The following is an 18,180-nucleotide window of genomic DNA, read 5'->3' as shown; positions in this document are numbered from 1 at the left end:
TGGACAGCACCTTGAGACACGACTGGTTTTCTGGCTTCTGATTGGACTCCACTAGTCCCCAGCAGATTTATCTCCATGCTGTCTGGGGAAAACATCTAACAATCATTTCTTTTGTCCTCTCCTGGCTTGTTTGTTAGATGTTGATGAGCGCAGAGGCGCGATGGAAGCCAGACATCATTAAGCTCCTCTGATAGAGTGTGACATGTTTCACAATCGAACCATTTTCACGGGTCAAAATAATCAACACAACTGACCAGAGTTTACCCCTCGGACGGCACACAGACAATAACAGGTTGATGGGTTGATGGTGAAATGTGTGCTGCAGGGCTGCTTAAAGCATTTCCAGAAAATTTTGATTGTTATTGGAGCTGCAAAAATGAAACTGAATTGAAGATGGAAGGGAAATTCCAATTGTCTCTTCCACTAATAGCAGATGTAAGAACCAGCAAAACATCTTCACTGTTTGGATGCTTCCACTAGGGTCTTTCGTCTTCTAAGCCTTTGGCGAATCTGCTTTCACTGTCAATTTACCTTCCAAAGCAGTTTGGAGTCACTTAGAAATTTCCTTATTTTTTTAAAGAAAAGCAGTTTTTTCAGAAATCCAGTCTAGACATTATTAATGCGGTAAATGACTATTCTAGCTGGAAACAGCTGATTTTTAATGGAATATCTCCATAGGGGTACAGAGGAACATTTCCAGCAACCATCACTCCTGTGTTCTAATGCTACATTGTGTTAGTTAATGGTGTTGAAAGGCTCATTGATGATTAGAAAACCCTTCGTGCAGTTATGTTAGTGTAACAGTGTAAATATGTTTAAATTCGTGTTAAACTTGGGACACTTTGTTCTTATTGTATTTTATTTTGAAAGTCTTGCCGGAAGTATGTGACGGTAATGCTGCGCAGCTTACCTGCGCAGTTTTTCTGATGTCTGATCTGGGCAGATTTATCTCTGCTTCACTCAACCACGTGGCTTTCTTAAAGAGCATTATATTGATGACTGAAATAGTTAAAAGTTCTTTAATTCATCACTTTATGCTGCATTATGGTAAAGTGTTTCAGTTTGAGTTCTGTGTTTTTTCTATGAGATACAATATGAGGATAAGAACGGTGTCGCTAGGTATTAGCTGCTAACGTGCTGCACGAGTGGTTTGTATATTGTGTACTTACCTGCGTGTGTGATTCTTTTTTTAGAGCGAACAGAGATCAGCCTGCTCAGTTGTTGGTTGTGTCCCATGTATTCCAGGTATGTTTATGATGATAGATGTTGATGTTAATTGTGTATGTAAATATGATAAGATATGTTGTTAATATAGAGGGAAAAGGAAAAAAAAGGAGCTTCATAGATAGATTTTTATTTTGTTGCGCTATAATTTTGTAAAGTTAGCAAATGTTTGATGCTTTTTCTATCTTAGGCTGTGTCATGATTTTGTTTGATTAATTAAATGCCACTATATGATCACACCCACACACACACACACACACACACACACACACACACACACACACACACACACGTGCGCTCACACACATGCTCTCACTCACACCCTCACGCACACACACACATACATATGCAGCTTATCTGCGCAGTTTTTCCGATGTCTGAACTGGAGCGAACAGAGATCAGCCTGCTCAGTTGTTGGTTGTGTCCCATGTATTCCAGAATAAACTGTCTTGGAGCTCCATCCTACCTGTCCCTTGGATTGCTTTCTACACATCAAGCAGCACAAAGTAGTGGAAGGTTACATTAGCACATGAATAAAAGTGTGAGTTTTCATGGAAAGCATAAAACTGTCTGTGTGACCCAACTTTTGAGTGGTAGTGTCCCTTCAGACCCAGATCAGCAGATCTGCAACCCTTGTTGTTATTTGCTAAACAGGCAGAGTAGAAGTGGTGAAAAATATCCATTTAAATTGGACTTTTTAGTGCGGTTGTAAAATGCAGGGAGGGTCATTCTGTCAAGTGAAGACAAGATTACAAAGATTACAGAAGATGAGGTGCCACTTTTGCACCACTTGTGTATGTAGGATATGAGTGCGGGGAGTTATTTGGTGTTCCAGTAGTCAAATTGCATTGATTTTTTTTTTGATGTCGTGGAGAATTTCCATAAAATGAAGCTTTCCTCGACTGAGTCATCAGCAGGGGGCAAACTGTAGGGAAGCCTTAGTAAGGGCTGAGTTCCCCTGAAAACCTGCTTTGTGAAACTGTGCGTGTCTAATATGTTCTATTTTTGCGAGGTATTTCTATTTTTTCCATTGTGCATCATGGATGATATTAGGCTCTGATTGAGCTCTGGTCTCGCCCATGAGTGTGAATCATCAGTGGTTCGCTTTAATAAAGTCATGCACGGTGTCAAACTTCAGCTCAGTGGTCAGAGAGAAAACTTTCTTGATGCTCGCTGATGTAAAACAAAATGTTCAGCAGCAGCTATTTTCTTCTGTTGTCTTACTGTTGTCAAACTTTCTTGTGCGCTGACTAGAGACTGACATTTTTTCGGGATTCCCGCGGGTCACGGGATTCCCGTGGGATTCCCGCAGGATGGGAGTCAGCTTTACTATTGATCATGTGATTGGGACGGTACAGGATAAAAAGTTAACGGGAGCAGACGGGAGCAGGAACCAATCAATAAGACAAAATATAATTTAAGACGTGCGCCGCCATTTTGTAGTTTTTATGCCAATAAGCCTACACTGTAATGGAAGTGAAAAGAACTACACGGCCCAGAAGCCAACAGTGCTTCCGGCCGCTGCTCTCCGCTGTAATTCAAAGAAGAAGAACAGCAATGGAGGGAGTTAACACTGGCGTAGAATCTGATGTGTTAAAAACTGATTTGCAACGCAAAGTAAGAAGTAAGGACCTATCTATTAAGCTGACAGAAATGGCAGGGAAGTTGGAAATATTGCTCAGCTTCACGGGAGTTGAGTGTGACGGCGTTAACACGCCGTATGCCGCTTGCAAAACGTGTTTAACCATAGTTAAGTACACTTTTGTTTGTTGAGGACAGCTCTCTTGCTTGTTGCAGTTTTTTGTTCAAACAATTTAAAACATAAAAGTATTGTCAATGTTCAAAGGGAACAATTGCTCAATAAATAAGTAAAATGAAGCTTCATATGTTTGGGTTTATTACACTAAGGTAGGCACTTTTGTTTGGATCGAGGTAATAAATGGGTCCTAATTTTACCAGAGATGAACTGTTCCTGTTGCCATATCTTTTGAAATGAAACTGCAGAACACAGAGTAATCTAAAAAAGAACGGGGAGAAAATCAAATCAAATTCATTGTATTGCCTAAAAACTAGAGGAAGGGGGAAAAAAAGGGAGCGGTACAGAAGTGGGAGTCATTCTGAATGGGAGTGGGAGCCATTTTACCAGGAGTGGGATGGGACAGGATTTTTTTCTTTACTCTGGCCTGGGATTGGGACGGGACAAGATTTTTTTCTGTGGGAGTGGGATGGGACAGGAGTGAAAATCTACTCCCGTGTCACTCTCTGGCGCTGACATCACTCAGTGCTTTCCATGCATCTTCTTCGTGACTGGAAAACAGACTTTAGGTTCATTATCGCCACCTACTGGACTGGAGTGTGCATCAATGTTACCAGTGTGCAAGAAATGAGGGTTCTGAGAAAGGCATTATTTTTCTGTAATTAATTAATCTGAATTACTTCGTTAAAGTCCCAGCTGTAACGTATTTGTGATACATTACAAAGAGCAAAAAATGCATTTCCCTCAAAACATAACTGAGAATGCAGTTTAGTTGCATTTGTTTTGTGGTTTGGTCGTTGTGGATTCTCAGTCATTCAGGTCATCATGATCATAGGAGCTTAAAGTAAAAAAGCAACTGGAACTTTTCTTTTTGATTCCTCAAGACATTTGACCTCTCAGCCAAGAGGCTTCTTGGAACCTCTTAGATAATAGAGCCAATTCAATCGATTCGACTGCTTTTTCATCAAAGCTTCTGCCGTTAAAATACACATGTTGGATACTTGTCCTCCACCTTCTGGGTTACCAGGGTAACAATTCCCACTCTATCTAATAAATGACTAGTTGGCTTTGTAGACAGACTAGACAGGTTGATTAGACCCGTTTATGTCACAAACCAACAAAATCTACCAGAGAATGTAACTGAGAATGCAGCAGAATGTAATTTTTGGGAGACACGTCTGGTTTTGATCATGCATCGTGCATAAAATCATTCTTTTGTTGAGGTTTGATCCAGGATTCATCACCGAGTCACATTAATACAGCATGTCGTTCCTGTCATCATCACTGAAGCATTCAGTTAAAAAAAACAACAACGTGCCTTTTAAGTCAAACATCAGAGAGAAAACTGCATTAGTGCCAGCTGATGTTAAACAAAACAGGCAGCAGTGGATGTTTTATCTTATTTTTCCTCTTATTAATAGGGATAATGATAAATGAGAGATCAAACAAGCTCCCCCACTGATTGAAATCTGGTTCTAAAGCAGAAGATTTCAGTGCAAAAGATGACCAACTGTGTTAGAAGATGTCATAACAACACAAACAACTCAAAGAAAAGGAGACAACTTGCATTTGGTAAAGGTAAGTGAAAGTTGCCTTCACATGTTGCAGTTTTCTTGACTTTCCAGGACTTTGTTTGTGACCCTGACTTGAGATAAAGGTGGATCCCTCCTCATCTTGTTTATATCTTTATAATCCCACAGATCAATCACGTTCTCAGGTTTGCATTAATGCTCACGACGCCTAATTAAATACAAACAACAGAACGCTTGAGCTCTCGAGCTGGATTAAGTTCGTAGAGAGAAAGAGACACTTTGGGATGAAACTGGAGAAAAAAACTTTAAAGTTCACTCCTCCTTCACCTTGAGGTCGAATGCTTTCAGTGTTTCCGGCAGCTTAAATCATCTGTTTCGTCAAGAAGCATTTCATGTGGAGAGACTCGCAATAGCACCGTTGTGGCTCTTAGTGAGAGAGAAGTGGATTTCTGACATCTTTAGATCTGTGTCGCAACTGCTTTTTCCCACTTTTCTTACATTGTCTCACATTTAACTCATCCTCTCTGTCCTCAGCAGGATTCCTTATTCAGATTTTTCTTATTCTATCGTCATTTTCTGCTTTGTGAAGTTCCTCCGGATGTATCATCTTACAGTCTCGTCTCCCTAGATCGCATTCCTATACAACTGAGCTGCCTTCTCATTGTCATTTTGAAAGAAATGTAATTTTCTTTTTTGAAAACCTGAGTTTCCATCAAAACTTCAAAGTCTATGCAAGGAGGTGAGAGGGGAGGATGGAGATCAGCAACAGGAGCTTCACTCAGGAGATGGGGTTTGCATTTTTGTCTATTCTTACACTAAAGTTTAGTTTCCACTCAATGTTTGTTCAGTCTAGACACAAAAATGACTTGTTTGGGTTTAGGAGCTCAGTTTGTGTTAAAATGCGACAGTTGAAAAGTAATACAACAAATGGAAGAAATATGGTTAGACACTTTTGTCAAAAACAGACAGAATCTAGGAGAACATGCATTTCCCTTAAAAAAACATCACTCAGTACAGGGGTCCTCAATTTACGTTGAAGTTCCATTCCTACGCATCGACAGAAGTCCATTTTCGCTGTAAGTCAGAACTCTGGCGACAGTGTAAACAAAGCCGTTACGTGCATCACGATATGGACCGGTTCTTCGGAAAAGTCATGAATAACAACGATTTTCATGCATGTATGAGTCATTTTACAAGAAAATAACAGAATATGTTGCACTGTTTTTACAACTTGAGCATTTTATTATATCTAATCACTTCCATGGAGATGGCTTTCCTTTCTTTCAAAGCACTGCCATCAGAAAAGTCTGATTTATGCTTCGGCGTCATAATCAAGGGAAAAACGTTAGTGCATGTAGCACAATCCAAGGTGGCGTACAGCCGGTGAATGCGTCTTATAGCGCTGCATGATGACGTATCCATCCTCCGCTTGTCAACTAGTTCCACGTAACCAGTTATGATGTAACAAAGGAACCCCGTGCGTTGTAAACCGATGACCTGCTTGTAATCAGTTCCAGCCTAACGCCATAGGTCGAGGACGTCATAAACCGAGGACCCCCTCTAATTGTGCTAAACTGAGTTCTCAGTTATGTTTTGATGGAAACTAATTTTGTGCCGGATTATGGTTGTCTGTGTTACATCGTAAATCCTTTTCTAAGCAACATATTTTTGCTGTTTATTGTTGCAGCTCTCTCAGCCAATCATATATTAGATGGACTCGTCACCCTGGTAACCCAGAAAATGGAGGAGAAGCTTCACATTTGTGGTGAAAGAGTCATATTATAACCCAAACTATGATATTTTTCTAAAACAAGCCAAGTAGTTTTTGTTTCGAAACTTACAGAAAGCTCCAAATAAAAGTCCCTTCGTGAAAATCTTATATCCTACATTCTGTGCACATTTCTTAGACTTTATTTAGTTTTCCCTCATTGTTTCACTTTGTTTTTAAGGTCTTGGTGCCGGAATCACTTGTTTTGCTTGAGGAAAGTAGCACCGTTTGGGTTAAAATGGAACACGTCTCCACAACATTCTGATCCTACACAAGTAAACTGCATTCTTAATTACATACATTTAGAGCAAAACTTATGACTAACTAATGAACATATCTTTGCCATTTATTTCCCTACTTTGCTGTCACTCCGTTTCAGCCAAACAATCATATATTAGATAAAGGAGATTCTTCTGAAAGAGTTGTATTTCAACCCTAAATGTGATATTTTTCCAAACGCTAACCAAGTTATTTTGGTGTCAAACCTTAAGCAAGTATCCAACATGTAGAAGTATCAAACAAAGCAACAGATTTTCCAAAGCCTAACCCAGAAAACAAGTGAAAAAAAAATTGAAAGCAAACTTAGAAAAGAAAGAAAGAAACAAACTTAATTCTTAGATGGGTCGTTTCTTATCCATCAATCAAAGGACACAAACTCTGGTCTTCTGGCTGAAACATCTAAAGTGTTGCTGGTTTAATTGTCAAATAATTTACAGTTTGTCTTCCCTTCAAACAGCCCACCTTTCCCTCAACACAACAGGTCAGAAATTACATTCATTTTACAACAAAATTACATACCCTTCAAAAGAGAACTGTCAATGCAGTTTAGTTGTATAAGAGCGTGATTTTGTGCAGACAGGTTTGAACTTGTTGATGCCACCACTCCTCTGAACTCTAAACCCAAACTTTGTGACTCTTTGAATGTGAGTGTGTGTCTTTTACGTCATGGAGTTCTTATCTCATTGTCAGAAAGTACATTTCAGTCTGAATAAAATAGAGAATTCAGTTTAGTTCCCGGAACGTCCTGAATAGCACTCGGTCTGATGGCCTTGCTTTTTCCAAACTAACACCGTCGTCATTACAGAACAGATGGTTTTTGAAAGTTTTCATTCTTTATCAAACGCAGTCTGATAGAAAAATCTATACTGACCAAAAATCACACTTTGTTCGTTCACAACAAAAAGAATTGGCCTTTTGTATGAGCTTCTTTTCTGTTCTGAAACCGTTCAGAAGTGAATGCATTTTGAACTGCCAGTCTTTTGCAGAAGTAGAGTGGATTTGACTCTCCGATTTATCCTATTGTCCCCAATAATCATCATTTATTAAGGTGATTTTGGGCTGCCTTGTCACAAACCCCAGTTCTAGTGAGTGGTCCTGAAGCATCGAGGCTCCTGGTTTTTTAGATATTTACTCAGGATCGTTAATTTGTGTTGTTGTTTTGGTGCTAGATTCAGATTCAGACTCCTTTGTTATCATTCGGTAATTAACAATTTGGACGAAACCATGATGCACTACACGGATTGGAAACAGAATCAAAATCACAAAATAAAAGATGCACGGAATGAAGACTGTCAACATCTAGAAGTGGATGTTATGAATGATATCTGCACAATACATAAAGGAAATTGCATGTATGGAAATGCTGCAAGAATTTACAATATAATTGCAATAACTATCAGTCTATATATAACTATAATAACTACCTCAGCTGAGGTGTTATGAAATAGGATTTTACTGATGTGCTTTAGGCTATCAGTGCTTTATGTTAATATTAGGACTGAGGCTGGGGTTGGAAAACCTACTGAAGAGTCCCAGCAGGCTTCAGAAAGCTGCTCTTTGCTGCAGCTACTGTCAGTTCCTTATGATAAAATAGGCTTTCAGATGAACTAATGTGAATATACTTTAAATATCAAATGATTTCATCAGCTCTCCATAAATGGAACATTTCTAAATTGTTATGTAAAGCCTGGGATAGAAGGCAAAGGTTGTTGTATCCAGTCTAATATGATTCTTGTTTATAAGTTGTGGTCTGCAGCCACATTATGTATTTTTTGTTAGTGTCTTGTAAGCCCATGTGGGCTGGGCACAAATGTGCATGACACTTTAATAAAATCAAATCAATCAATCATGTAGAATTACTCGTACATGCATGAAAGTCATTGATATTCATGACTTTCCCAGAGAACTGATCAATATCATGATGCACGTAACAACTTCCATTTTTGCCGGAGTTCCGACTTACGATGAAAATCGACTTCCGTTGCTCAGTAGGAAGAGAACTGCGACGTACGTCAAGGACCACCTGTGGAAACATGTTCTTTGGTCAGAAAAAGCTAGCATAAATCTGCATGCGGCATGTTTGGTGCGAACCTTTTCAGGACCGCTACAGTGAATGCATGGTCCTGACAGTGAAGCACGAAGCCTGGATTTTCAAAATAATACATCTAAATAGTTTTTTATTTTTGTTTATTTTACATCAGAGAAAATACTCTTATGTTTAACTTATGGTGTGCTTACTGTGAGGTGAAAGGATATTTAATCATTTGGAATTCAGCTGAAGTTGTACAGGGGTTAAATCATGTCTGTATAATGTGTAAATAGCTATGAATATCTGAGACATGTTTAATCGGAATGACTGCAGTTGTACTGAAAGAGAGAACTGTTTAGAGATTCACCAATGCTCCAAATGCAGAGGGGACTGGGCTCCATTTTAAAATGTGCACCCCTCCAATTCCCAGGGTAATTACACATGAAGAGGCAATTATGCTTGCATGTTGTTGTTTTTCCCCCCTGGATGCCACAGAACAGAGTTGTTTTTTTTTTTTCGGTTTCCTGTTTGTTTCTGCATTATTTTTCTTTCATTTTTCATTTCTGTCTGTTTCAGTCCTCATTTAGTATGTTTCTGTTTGAATTTAGTTGAGATAGATTTCTTATTGGGTTTGATTTTTGGTACAGTTTAGTCCATATTCCACATATCTCTGTGCATATGTTTCTGATAGATATAGATGTAGGTGTAGTTCAAATAGATTGGTGTCGATTTTGATGATTTCAGATATTGTTTCAATGAAATTACAAGAAATACATGATTTATTGTATTGTCCACAAAGAAACAGGCCACAGTCATAAGAAACAATCTTGGTTTAACTGATTAAGATCAGCTCAATGTCACTTTTATTTACAGATTTGTTTCGGAAACATGTTTTAATCTTTCTTTCAGTTTATCCTTGGAGCTTCAGTAGAAAATAACTGGACTTCTTTGGGTTGTTGAAGATGTTTCACCTTCATCAGAAAGGCTTCTTCAGTTCTTTTAGTTTAATTTATTAAAATAACATTCGATCAGATGTTCATATCCAAAGCAAGAACCTCCCTTGAGGAAAGAAACATCCATTAATCCACAAGGCTAATTTAGAACATGAAACCATTAAAAGGCTGATTTGATTTCCACATGATCAATAGATGTATTTTACCACCCAGACACGCCATCATATGTGGCAGTGGACCAAATGTACATTAGTGGGGTCAGTCAGGATCGATATTCCCCTAGTGTTTGTGTTTTTCTGGTGGCTGCACTTCGAGTACAGAGCATTTCTGGTTTGGTGCCAACCAAAGTTCATCTTTATTCAGTTTATACACTCCCAGTCAAGAGTTTCAGAACAGCCCAGTTATTCCAGTTTTTTATTGGAAATTATGTGTGTTAATGTCTCAGTGTACTCTGAAATGAAAGCATAGAACAAATAAATAAAGTTAGAAAAAAATAATATCCATTCTAAACTTTTGACTCATCAAAGTAGCCACCTTTGGCAAATATAACAGCTGAACTTTCACAATGGAAATCAAATCTTTTTCAAGAAGTTTTTCCCAACTCTGTAGCAGAATTTCCCATAAATGTGTGGTTCTTGTAGGTTCTTTGCTTTCACTCTTCTGTCCAGTTCATCCTAAACCAGCTTCATGGGGTTTAAGTCTGGAGACTGTGCTGCCACTCCATGTGTTTAAGGTAGTTGTGGCATAGCTTGGACTGATGTTTTGGGTCATTATCTTGCTGTAGGATGAACCTCTGACCAACATACCGGAGGGTTCTGCATGGAGCTGCAGAATGCTGTGGTAGTCGTTTTAGTTCAGGGTTCCTCGCATTCTGTACAATTCACTGACTCTGGGTCCAGTGAAACAGCCCCACACCATCACGCTTCCTCCTCCATGTTTGACGGTTGATGTCACATACTGAGAAACACCTTTGACCAATCGCACTTAAAACACTTTTTGCACTTACTACAGGTTTTTCCTTATGTCTGAATTCTTGCTTGTGTTGTACGTCGCTTTGGACAAAAGCGTCTGCTAAATGAAATTGTAGAATTGTAGAAACCATCCTTTCTCCTACTTGATGGCGTACAACAATCCTGCTTTCATTCAACCAGAGGTTTCAAATTTTAATCCAGCAGTCTATAACACCTTCTTCCAGTCTTCAGTAATCCACTGATGTTGTTTCATGGCCCAGACAAGCCTCTTTTTCTTATTCTGACGTCTTAGCAATGGCTTTCTTGCTGCAAACCTGCAATTCCAAGTCTTCTCTTCACAGTTAAAACTGAGACTTCTAACTACGACCACTATTAAACTGTGCTTGAAGCTGTTGACTCTCAGAAACTTGTCTTCTTATTCTGTCGAGGCTTTGGGTCTTCCAGACTTCTTCCTGTCAGAGTTTCTTCCAGTTTCTGAGTGATGATGGTAAAGAAAGCTGTAGTCATTGAAACCTTGACTTGCTTCACTATTCGTCTGTGGGAAAGACCTACATTCTTAAATGTCATGATGCTCTGTCACTCTTCTATTGTTAATTGCCTTTTCCCTCTGTTTTTAAAGCAACACACTACTTTCCGCAGTACGATATTGTTCAAATAATGCTCTAGAGGTGCCACTTCTGTTATGCAGACAGAGGGGGTTGGAAGTAATCAAGAAAAGTTGGGACACCTGTAGGGTTTGGTAGCACCAACTTTCAAGGCTTGATTAACCTCTGTTGCTGCAGAACGGCTCTAAGGTGTTAACCCATTTCTTGTTCGATGAATAAGGTCTTTTTGTATCATTCTGAAATGTAAATTTTTCAGTTTTGGGCAACCTTACTGTTCTTTTTTACCTCTGGCAGTTCACCACTTACCTTTGTACCATTTCAAGATATTCATTAAACTTGAAGTACTTGGATTTCAATTTAAAAAATGGAAAAACTGGGGTGTTCTAAAACTTGTAGTTGTGGGTTTTTTACTGTTGAACACAAGAAAATACATGTTTATTCTAATGTTGTCTTAGCCGGGGTTCATCAGCTCTCCTATCTGTAGCTTCCTCACAGTCAGGTATTAAATTTGACCATGAACAACTAACGCAGCTTCAGGCTAACAGCAGGAAATAGTAAGAAAATAAGAATCACTATTAATCCTACAACATGCATCTCTAATTCTTCTCTCAGTGTTGAATCTCCCTCAGCGCCTCTCTCTCTCTCCTGCCATGGTCGTTTCATCTATTTTCTCTTTGCAGCAGTGCTCATCATCACATCATCCCGGCCATGTGACACAGAAATACACACTGATCTGTCCTACTTCAGGGATGCGTTCACCATCCCACCTGAATGCTGTTCATGCATGCAGGCAGAGTCACTTTTATTCACTCTGCTTTTTCTTCTGTTTGTCTGTGAATCTTCTGAATCTGCAGTAAGACAACAGAGCTGAAGGGAGTTTATTTTGAGGACTTAATGAAAATCTAGAGTTGAGAAAGTCAGCAGCGATACGTTTACCAGAAACTGTGCTTGATATTTGGCTATTCGGGGTAACTGGGACACTTTATGGAAATATAGTCTGACACTTGATGCTTTTTGACATTTTTAAATGCCATGTTTCAGGGTTTTGATCGCTGCAATAAAACTTCCTGCGCCTCAATTGCACTGAGTTAACAGTAGTAATCCTGGATTAAAATATGTTGAATCCTAAACAGAAACTTTTATTTCAGTAATATCTGCACTGTGTTTTTTAGTTTTTCCGTCTTCAGTATCCTCACCTGACAGCGAGAGCGTGGTTGTTGTAAGACTGTAAACTTGGCAGCAGCTTCATTTAGCAAAATAAAAGGATATTAGATGATATAAACAACCTAAAATATAGCATCCTACATAAAAAATGGAGGAACTGACCTTAAACTCAAAGAATCTTTTTTTACTGACAGAGAAAGATTGTGGTCTTTTAATTATTTAGCTCAAAGGAAAACCTAACAACACGTACACCCCCTGTCAAAAGTTTTAGGACACTGTCTCATTCAAATAAAGCAGAACCTGTCCTACAACTTTTGACAGGGGGTGTATTTCATCATATGGATGTGATCAGGGCAGGACTATGATCATACATGTAAAGTTTCAGGCAGATTGGAGCATGTTCAGGGCATTTACACAGCATTTGAAATTTCATGTCGAAGGATCAAAATTCCAGAAGCTGCCACGGACACGCCCTTTGACTTTGGAAAAAGATTTAATAACTCTGGATCATTAAGGCCTCCTGTATGTACTGGCCTAATTTGAGGTGAATTGGAGTTTCCCCCTCGGAGGAGTTCACTCTAGAAAAAAATGAAAAATGGGCAAAATCTGACATTCAACGCAAAATAGCTCACTTCTTGTTGGGTTTGGAATGTGGCTGTCACTGACTTTTTTTGTTCAGTCTGATGTGCTGCATATGTGTACCAAATTTGGTAGATACACCCCCTGTCAAACGCTGTAGGACAGGTTCTACTTTATTTGAATGAGAAAGTGTCCTAAAACTTTTGGCAGGGGGTGTATGATGCTAGCGTTGGGGTCCTATATCTCTGACCTTCCACTGCCTTCCTCCTGCCTGTGAACAAGATCACACTTCCTGAATTTAAAAAATGCTGTCTTCTAATGTAATATAGGCTAGTAAAGCAAATCAGCATCGTATAAACAGCACTAAAGACTTTTTTCACCTTCAGTACAATACTTAACTGGTCGTACGAAAGGCCAGTTAAGGGCCAGGGGGACCAACACAACTTTAGCAGGTGGTCGTAATGTTATGTCTGATCTGAAGTACAATTTAGCACGCTTGTTTGCATGACACAAAAATAAAGAAATCAACCAACAACAATAGCTACCAATCAGATTAAACATTTCACACCAGCGTTCATTGAAGGTTGACTATATTTCTCTAAATCCACCGTTCTAATCTCCGTCTTTCGTCCCTCAGGTTACGCTCCAGTCACAGGAATGTGCCACCCGGTCCGGAGCTGCACCCTGAACCACGAAGACGGCTTCTCCTCGGCCTTCGTCGTGGCTCACGAGACCGGACACGTGTAGGTTCCTCTTTCTTCGTTTTCCCCTCTTTAACCGTGTAGATGCTTGAAGCTCCTGAACGCGACGACTCCCGTTCCCAAGGTGACACTGTCTTGTCGTGTGAAGGCCATTACCGTCTTTTCCGTTAAATACCATGGCTTTCTGTGGGCTTTTTCTTTTTTACCCCCTGTGATCTGTATGTCAGATGACAGGAGGGGACCTTTAAGCAGATTGGTCCTGAGTTTCATGGTATGTTTAAGGTATTTTCAAATGAAAAAACAAGAGGGGGGATAAACACCTGATGCCTGTCTTTAGAATTTGGACAACCTTTTAATGCTGTAATCTGCTGTTATACGCTGGGTGTTAAGAGGAGATTTCTAATAGATTTGGCAGGTTATACTGACACAGTGGTGATATTTGATTCATTCATTTGGATCAAATGAAAGAAGAAATAGGGGATTTTCATCCACTTAAATGCTACAGAGCTCATAAATAAAGACAGTGTCAGGTTTGTATTAACTGCATTAGGCATTACTTTGAAAAGTCTAAATGGAAGCGGATCAAATCGAAGCTTTATTCTAAAATATGACCAGCTTTGCCAATCAGTCTGATGCAAGTCTGCTTCAGATTAAGGTTTGTTACCTTCTGCCAACCAGGTTATTTAAGGTTCTGGTCACTATTTGAGGAAATATGTACGTCTGAAAACAAATCACCACCACCTTCTGACGAGCCTAGTTTATGCGTTTCAAAGCTGTTGATTTTTTACACATTTTTTTTCTAACATTTTAAAAGTTTACTTCAGATTCCCTTGATGCTCACATTGAAACACAGTTGTGGAGTTCCATCATACAAGAGGCATCTGAGAAACTGGGTCACTTTCTACACCTTGCGATTTTGTAAAGCATAAATATTTCATATTTTCTTCTCTAATGGGAAGAATGTGACACTATTTAAAACCCAGGGGATGTAGCTGGTGTTGGAGCAGCAACGTCCACTGAGAGGACAGAGATAAAGAAGCTGCTTTCTCACAGGTGTGCCGTTGCCCTGATTTTACGTGTTAAAACCGAACTTTTGAAATGAGCTCGGTGGGAAACAGAGGACAAACAGGAGAAGCTTTTTCTGTTGGGTTGAGAATAGAGTGGAAGCCTGTAGATGTCAGAATTTAGGAGATAAGGGGTTGTAATCTGGGAGAGAATTGTCTGCTCAGGTCAGTCAGCATCAGATGGATTCACACATGAAGCTTTATCAGTTCGGGTTGTTCAATATTGGAAGAAAAAAAACTGATGCTGCAACATTCAGTTTTTCTGCAATATGAAAAAAATACAGGAATTTTCCCCAGATTACTCCATTTGGAAGACACGAATCCTTGGAGAATGATTGGGGTGGTTTTGTAGGTGATTGCATCTGCTTCAAATATAAAAAATGAGGTTTAAAAATGCTAGAAAAAGACATTTGGAATGTGGTGTAACACTGGCAAATGCATGCAATATTGCACTCATCATACAGAGCTTTTTGGTGCTGATTTAAACGAGAAAACATTTAACACCGATCATCATCATCATTTCTGCAGCTCATATATTCCGATACAAGTAGTGTGCATTTCTTTTTGCTATCAGATCTTTCTTTTTAGTGTCTCTCTTGTGTTTTTTCGTTTACTTTCTGTGCACATGTGGAGCCTGACAGACTTGTTTTGCAGATTAGAAAAATGGCAGCATGATGGATTTGAGTTGATTTTCTTGACTTCACATCACACTTCCTGCAATGCGATGATGGCACATGTACACGTTGCAATAATTGAGGCAGATGTGGGTTTAAAATGGAAGAATTCATCAGATCTGAATCCTATTGGCAGGGTCGAACCAACATAATTCTCAATTACTGTTGTTTTTGTGCGACGTTGAAGTGAAATCAGGACGGTGGTGTACCGGGCTTTGCAAAAGTTCTGTTACACGGTTTCATGATCTTTAGAGACGTTTACATGTCGGAGTGAAAAATTCCATGAAATAAACTGAAAGTTCTACCTTATAGGCAGGTGTCCTTAATACAATTTTTTCTCCGGTGAAGTTGTATCAAGATGGAAGTCAAAAGAGTTGAGATATCTGCTCTCCTTCATGCTGGCCACAACAAGTCTGACAGAGCCAAGCAGCTGAACATCAGCCGGATGACCGTCCACAGAGTCGCGGAGAGGCTGAAGAATGGTGAAGATCTTTCAGTGATCTATCAAGAATGGTGAAGACCTGAAAGATCTTCACCATTCTTTAGCCTCTCCGCGACTCTGTGGACGGTCATCCGGCTGATGTTCAGCATGAAGGAGAGCAGATATCTCAACTCTTTTGACTTCCATCTTGATACAACTTCACCGGAGAAAAACATTTGTATTATGGACACCTGCCTATAAGGAAGAACTTTCAGTTTATTTAATGGAATTTTTCACTCCAACATGTAAACATCTCTAAAGATCATGAAACCGAGTGTAACAGAACTTTTGCAAAGCCCGGTAGAGAAAAGAGACGCTGTGGTTTAGTGGAGTCAACCAGCTGAGGCAGTAGATGTCCATCCTTATCAAACGTCTCAAAGCGTTAAATCCTCCTCCAAGTTCTTGCTTTGCGCTTGACCCTGGGGGCAACTGAACCGAACGCTTCATCTTCAGGGATTGATGGACTTACTCAGGGAAAAAGAAGATCAGATACCAGGCGCTGTTCTGCACTGCTCTCGGTTGATCCAAGAGAGGGAATTCTGAGATAATTCTTCGAATTGAATCTTTAATATCAAAATTTTAAATCCGTTCACAAACGCTGAGGCAGCTGCTGGGGAGAAGAAAAGGACCGAGGAGGAAGCTGAGGAGATACTGGTGCATGAGGCAGAAAAAGGAGGATCTTCAATGCTGAAGGGCTGCAGATTAGATTCTATGGAAATGTTTGTGGCTGAGTTTGATCATAGATATGGTTGCTTCAATCCAGTAGGGATTTTTTTTAATGGCCAGTATGATAAGGAGTAAAGCTCTTTCAGTGATAACGTGAATGATGTTATAGACAGAACTGAGATTATCCTTTAGTGTGTCTCTGACATGTCCTTGCACTTTACTGCTCTACCTGAGGACACTTTTGATGTTTTGAAGAATAATTTGAAGTGCAGCAGCTTTTACGTCAGTCTCTACTTTATCTGTGTTGCTGGATAGCTAATGAATGGAAATTACATTTCTACCTTAAAGGTCCTATGTGGTGAAAATCCATTTTCAGTGTCTTTAAAATGTGGATATGCAAAATAAAAGGTGCTGAAACCTTTTGTTGCCATTCCTCTAGCATCCCCTCAACCTAGATAGCCTCCCAGCTTTACTAGCTAGTCAGGATTTTATATTTCCTACATATGAACTGCTACAACTTGCTGCTACCAAGTGAACGTATTCAGAACAAGAAAAGCACTCAGAGAGCGCAGATTTCCAACGGATGAAATCTTTAATAAAAAAAAACCTTGCGCTGAGCACAATCGCACTCACATTCACACCTACGGGCAATTTAGAGTGATCAATTAACCTCAGCATATTTTTGGACTGTGGGAGGAAGCCGGAGTACCCGGAGAAAATCCACACATGCACAGGGAGAACATGCAAACTCCATGCAGAAAGATCCCAGGCTGGGATTTGAACCGGGGATCGTCTTGCTGCAAGGTGAAAGTGCTAACCACTACACCACTGTGCAGCCCCCCCTTATGCAGTTGTGGTGAAATGAACCATCTTTGTGGTATTTAAAGCTAAAAAATTCACACTTTCTGGGAACATGTACGAGTTTGATTCATTTCCTGAAAAATAAGATAAAAAAGCTCTGATTGCTCCAAAAATGGTCAGTGCATGTGATATTACATTCAGATGTGAGTGGTAGTTTAGAGCTCTGGGAAACAATTAGCAGTTACCTTCAAGCACATTTTTTAACCATCTCTTCCCAGTGTAAGTAAATTGCTTCCTTGGGTTTCCGGATCTCCTGACTTTTTATTTCACTCAAACACTGACAGTGATCACTACGAGGACGAGAAATCCAAGAACAGGAACGTTGGTTCTCGATTCTTAACGAACCGGTTGCCATGGTTAGAGCTCTTTATTTAACATGACCTCTCAAAGATGCCAGTTAGTCGCGTCGGATCATTACTTCTTCAGGCTCACAGCTGTAATCAGATTGAGAGAAAGGAACAGAAAGAGTCTCTAATCAGCGTGAGCTACCTCTTGTTTCCAGGTAACCAACATCTGCTCATGTAACTGTAGATCCAGGAGAAGCAGACAGAAAATTTATGATGCAACTTCAGTGTAATTCAATTTGAATATTCCACAGTCTCCTCAGAGGACGTTATAGTGACCAGTTAGGAATCTGAGAGGAATTTATCAGCATCAAAAGACTCACAAGAGGGTGATGTGACAGGAAGAAAATGAGTCAGATACAGTGCTGGTTTGTTGGAAATCTGTCCCCAACATAGGTAATGGACCGTATGGAAGGAGGAGGTTATGACCAGTGCAGCATTAAGGCTCTGTTTTCTGTTTTAGAATTCCTGTTTTTCCGTTTCTAAAATGGGTCGTTCCAGAACTGGAGGACATTTGGACTTCAAAATG

At 39.7% G+C, this 18,180-nt stretch overlaps 1 protein-coding gene across 1 annotated transcript in view; it reads left to right on the top strand.

The window, feature by feature from the left end:
* adamts3 (ADAM metallopeptidase with thrombospondin type 1 motif, 3) overlaps positions 1 to 18,180 on the top strand; it is a 214,131-nt gene that overhangs the window by 118,663 nt on the left and 77,288 nt on the right. Inside the window, exon 8 of the mRNA XM_022195042.2 lies at positions 13,498 to 13,603. Coding sequence (XP_022050734.1) covers positions 13,498 to 13,603 — 106 coding nt within the window. The remainder of the gene's footprint in view (positions 1 to 13,497; positions 13,604 to 18,180) is intronic.

This window comes from Acanthochromis polyacanthus, chromosome 7, assembly GCF_021347895.1.
Source record: "Acanthochromis polyacanthus isolate Apoly-LR-REF ecotype Palm Island chromosome 7, KAUST_Apoly_ChrSc, whole genome shotgun sequence".
NCBI classification, from domain to species: domain Eukaryota; kingdom Metazoa; phylum Chordata; class Actinopteri; family Pomacentridae; genus Acanthochromis; species Acanthochromis polyacanthus.
This window is presented reverse-complemented; position numbering and strand designations above follow the sequence as displayed.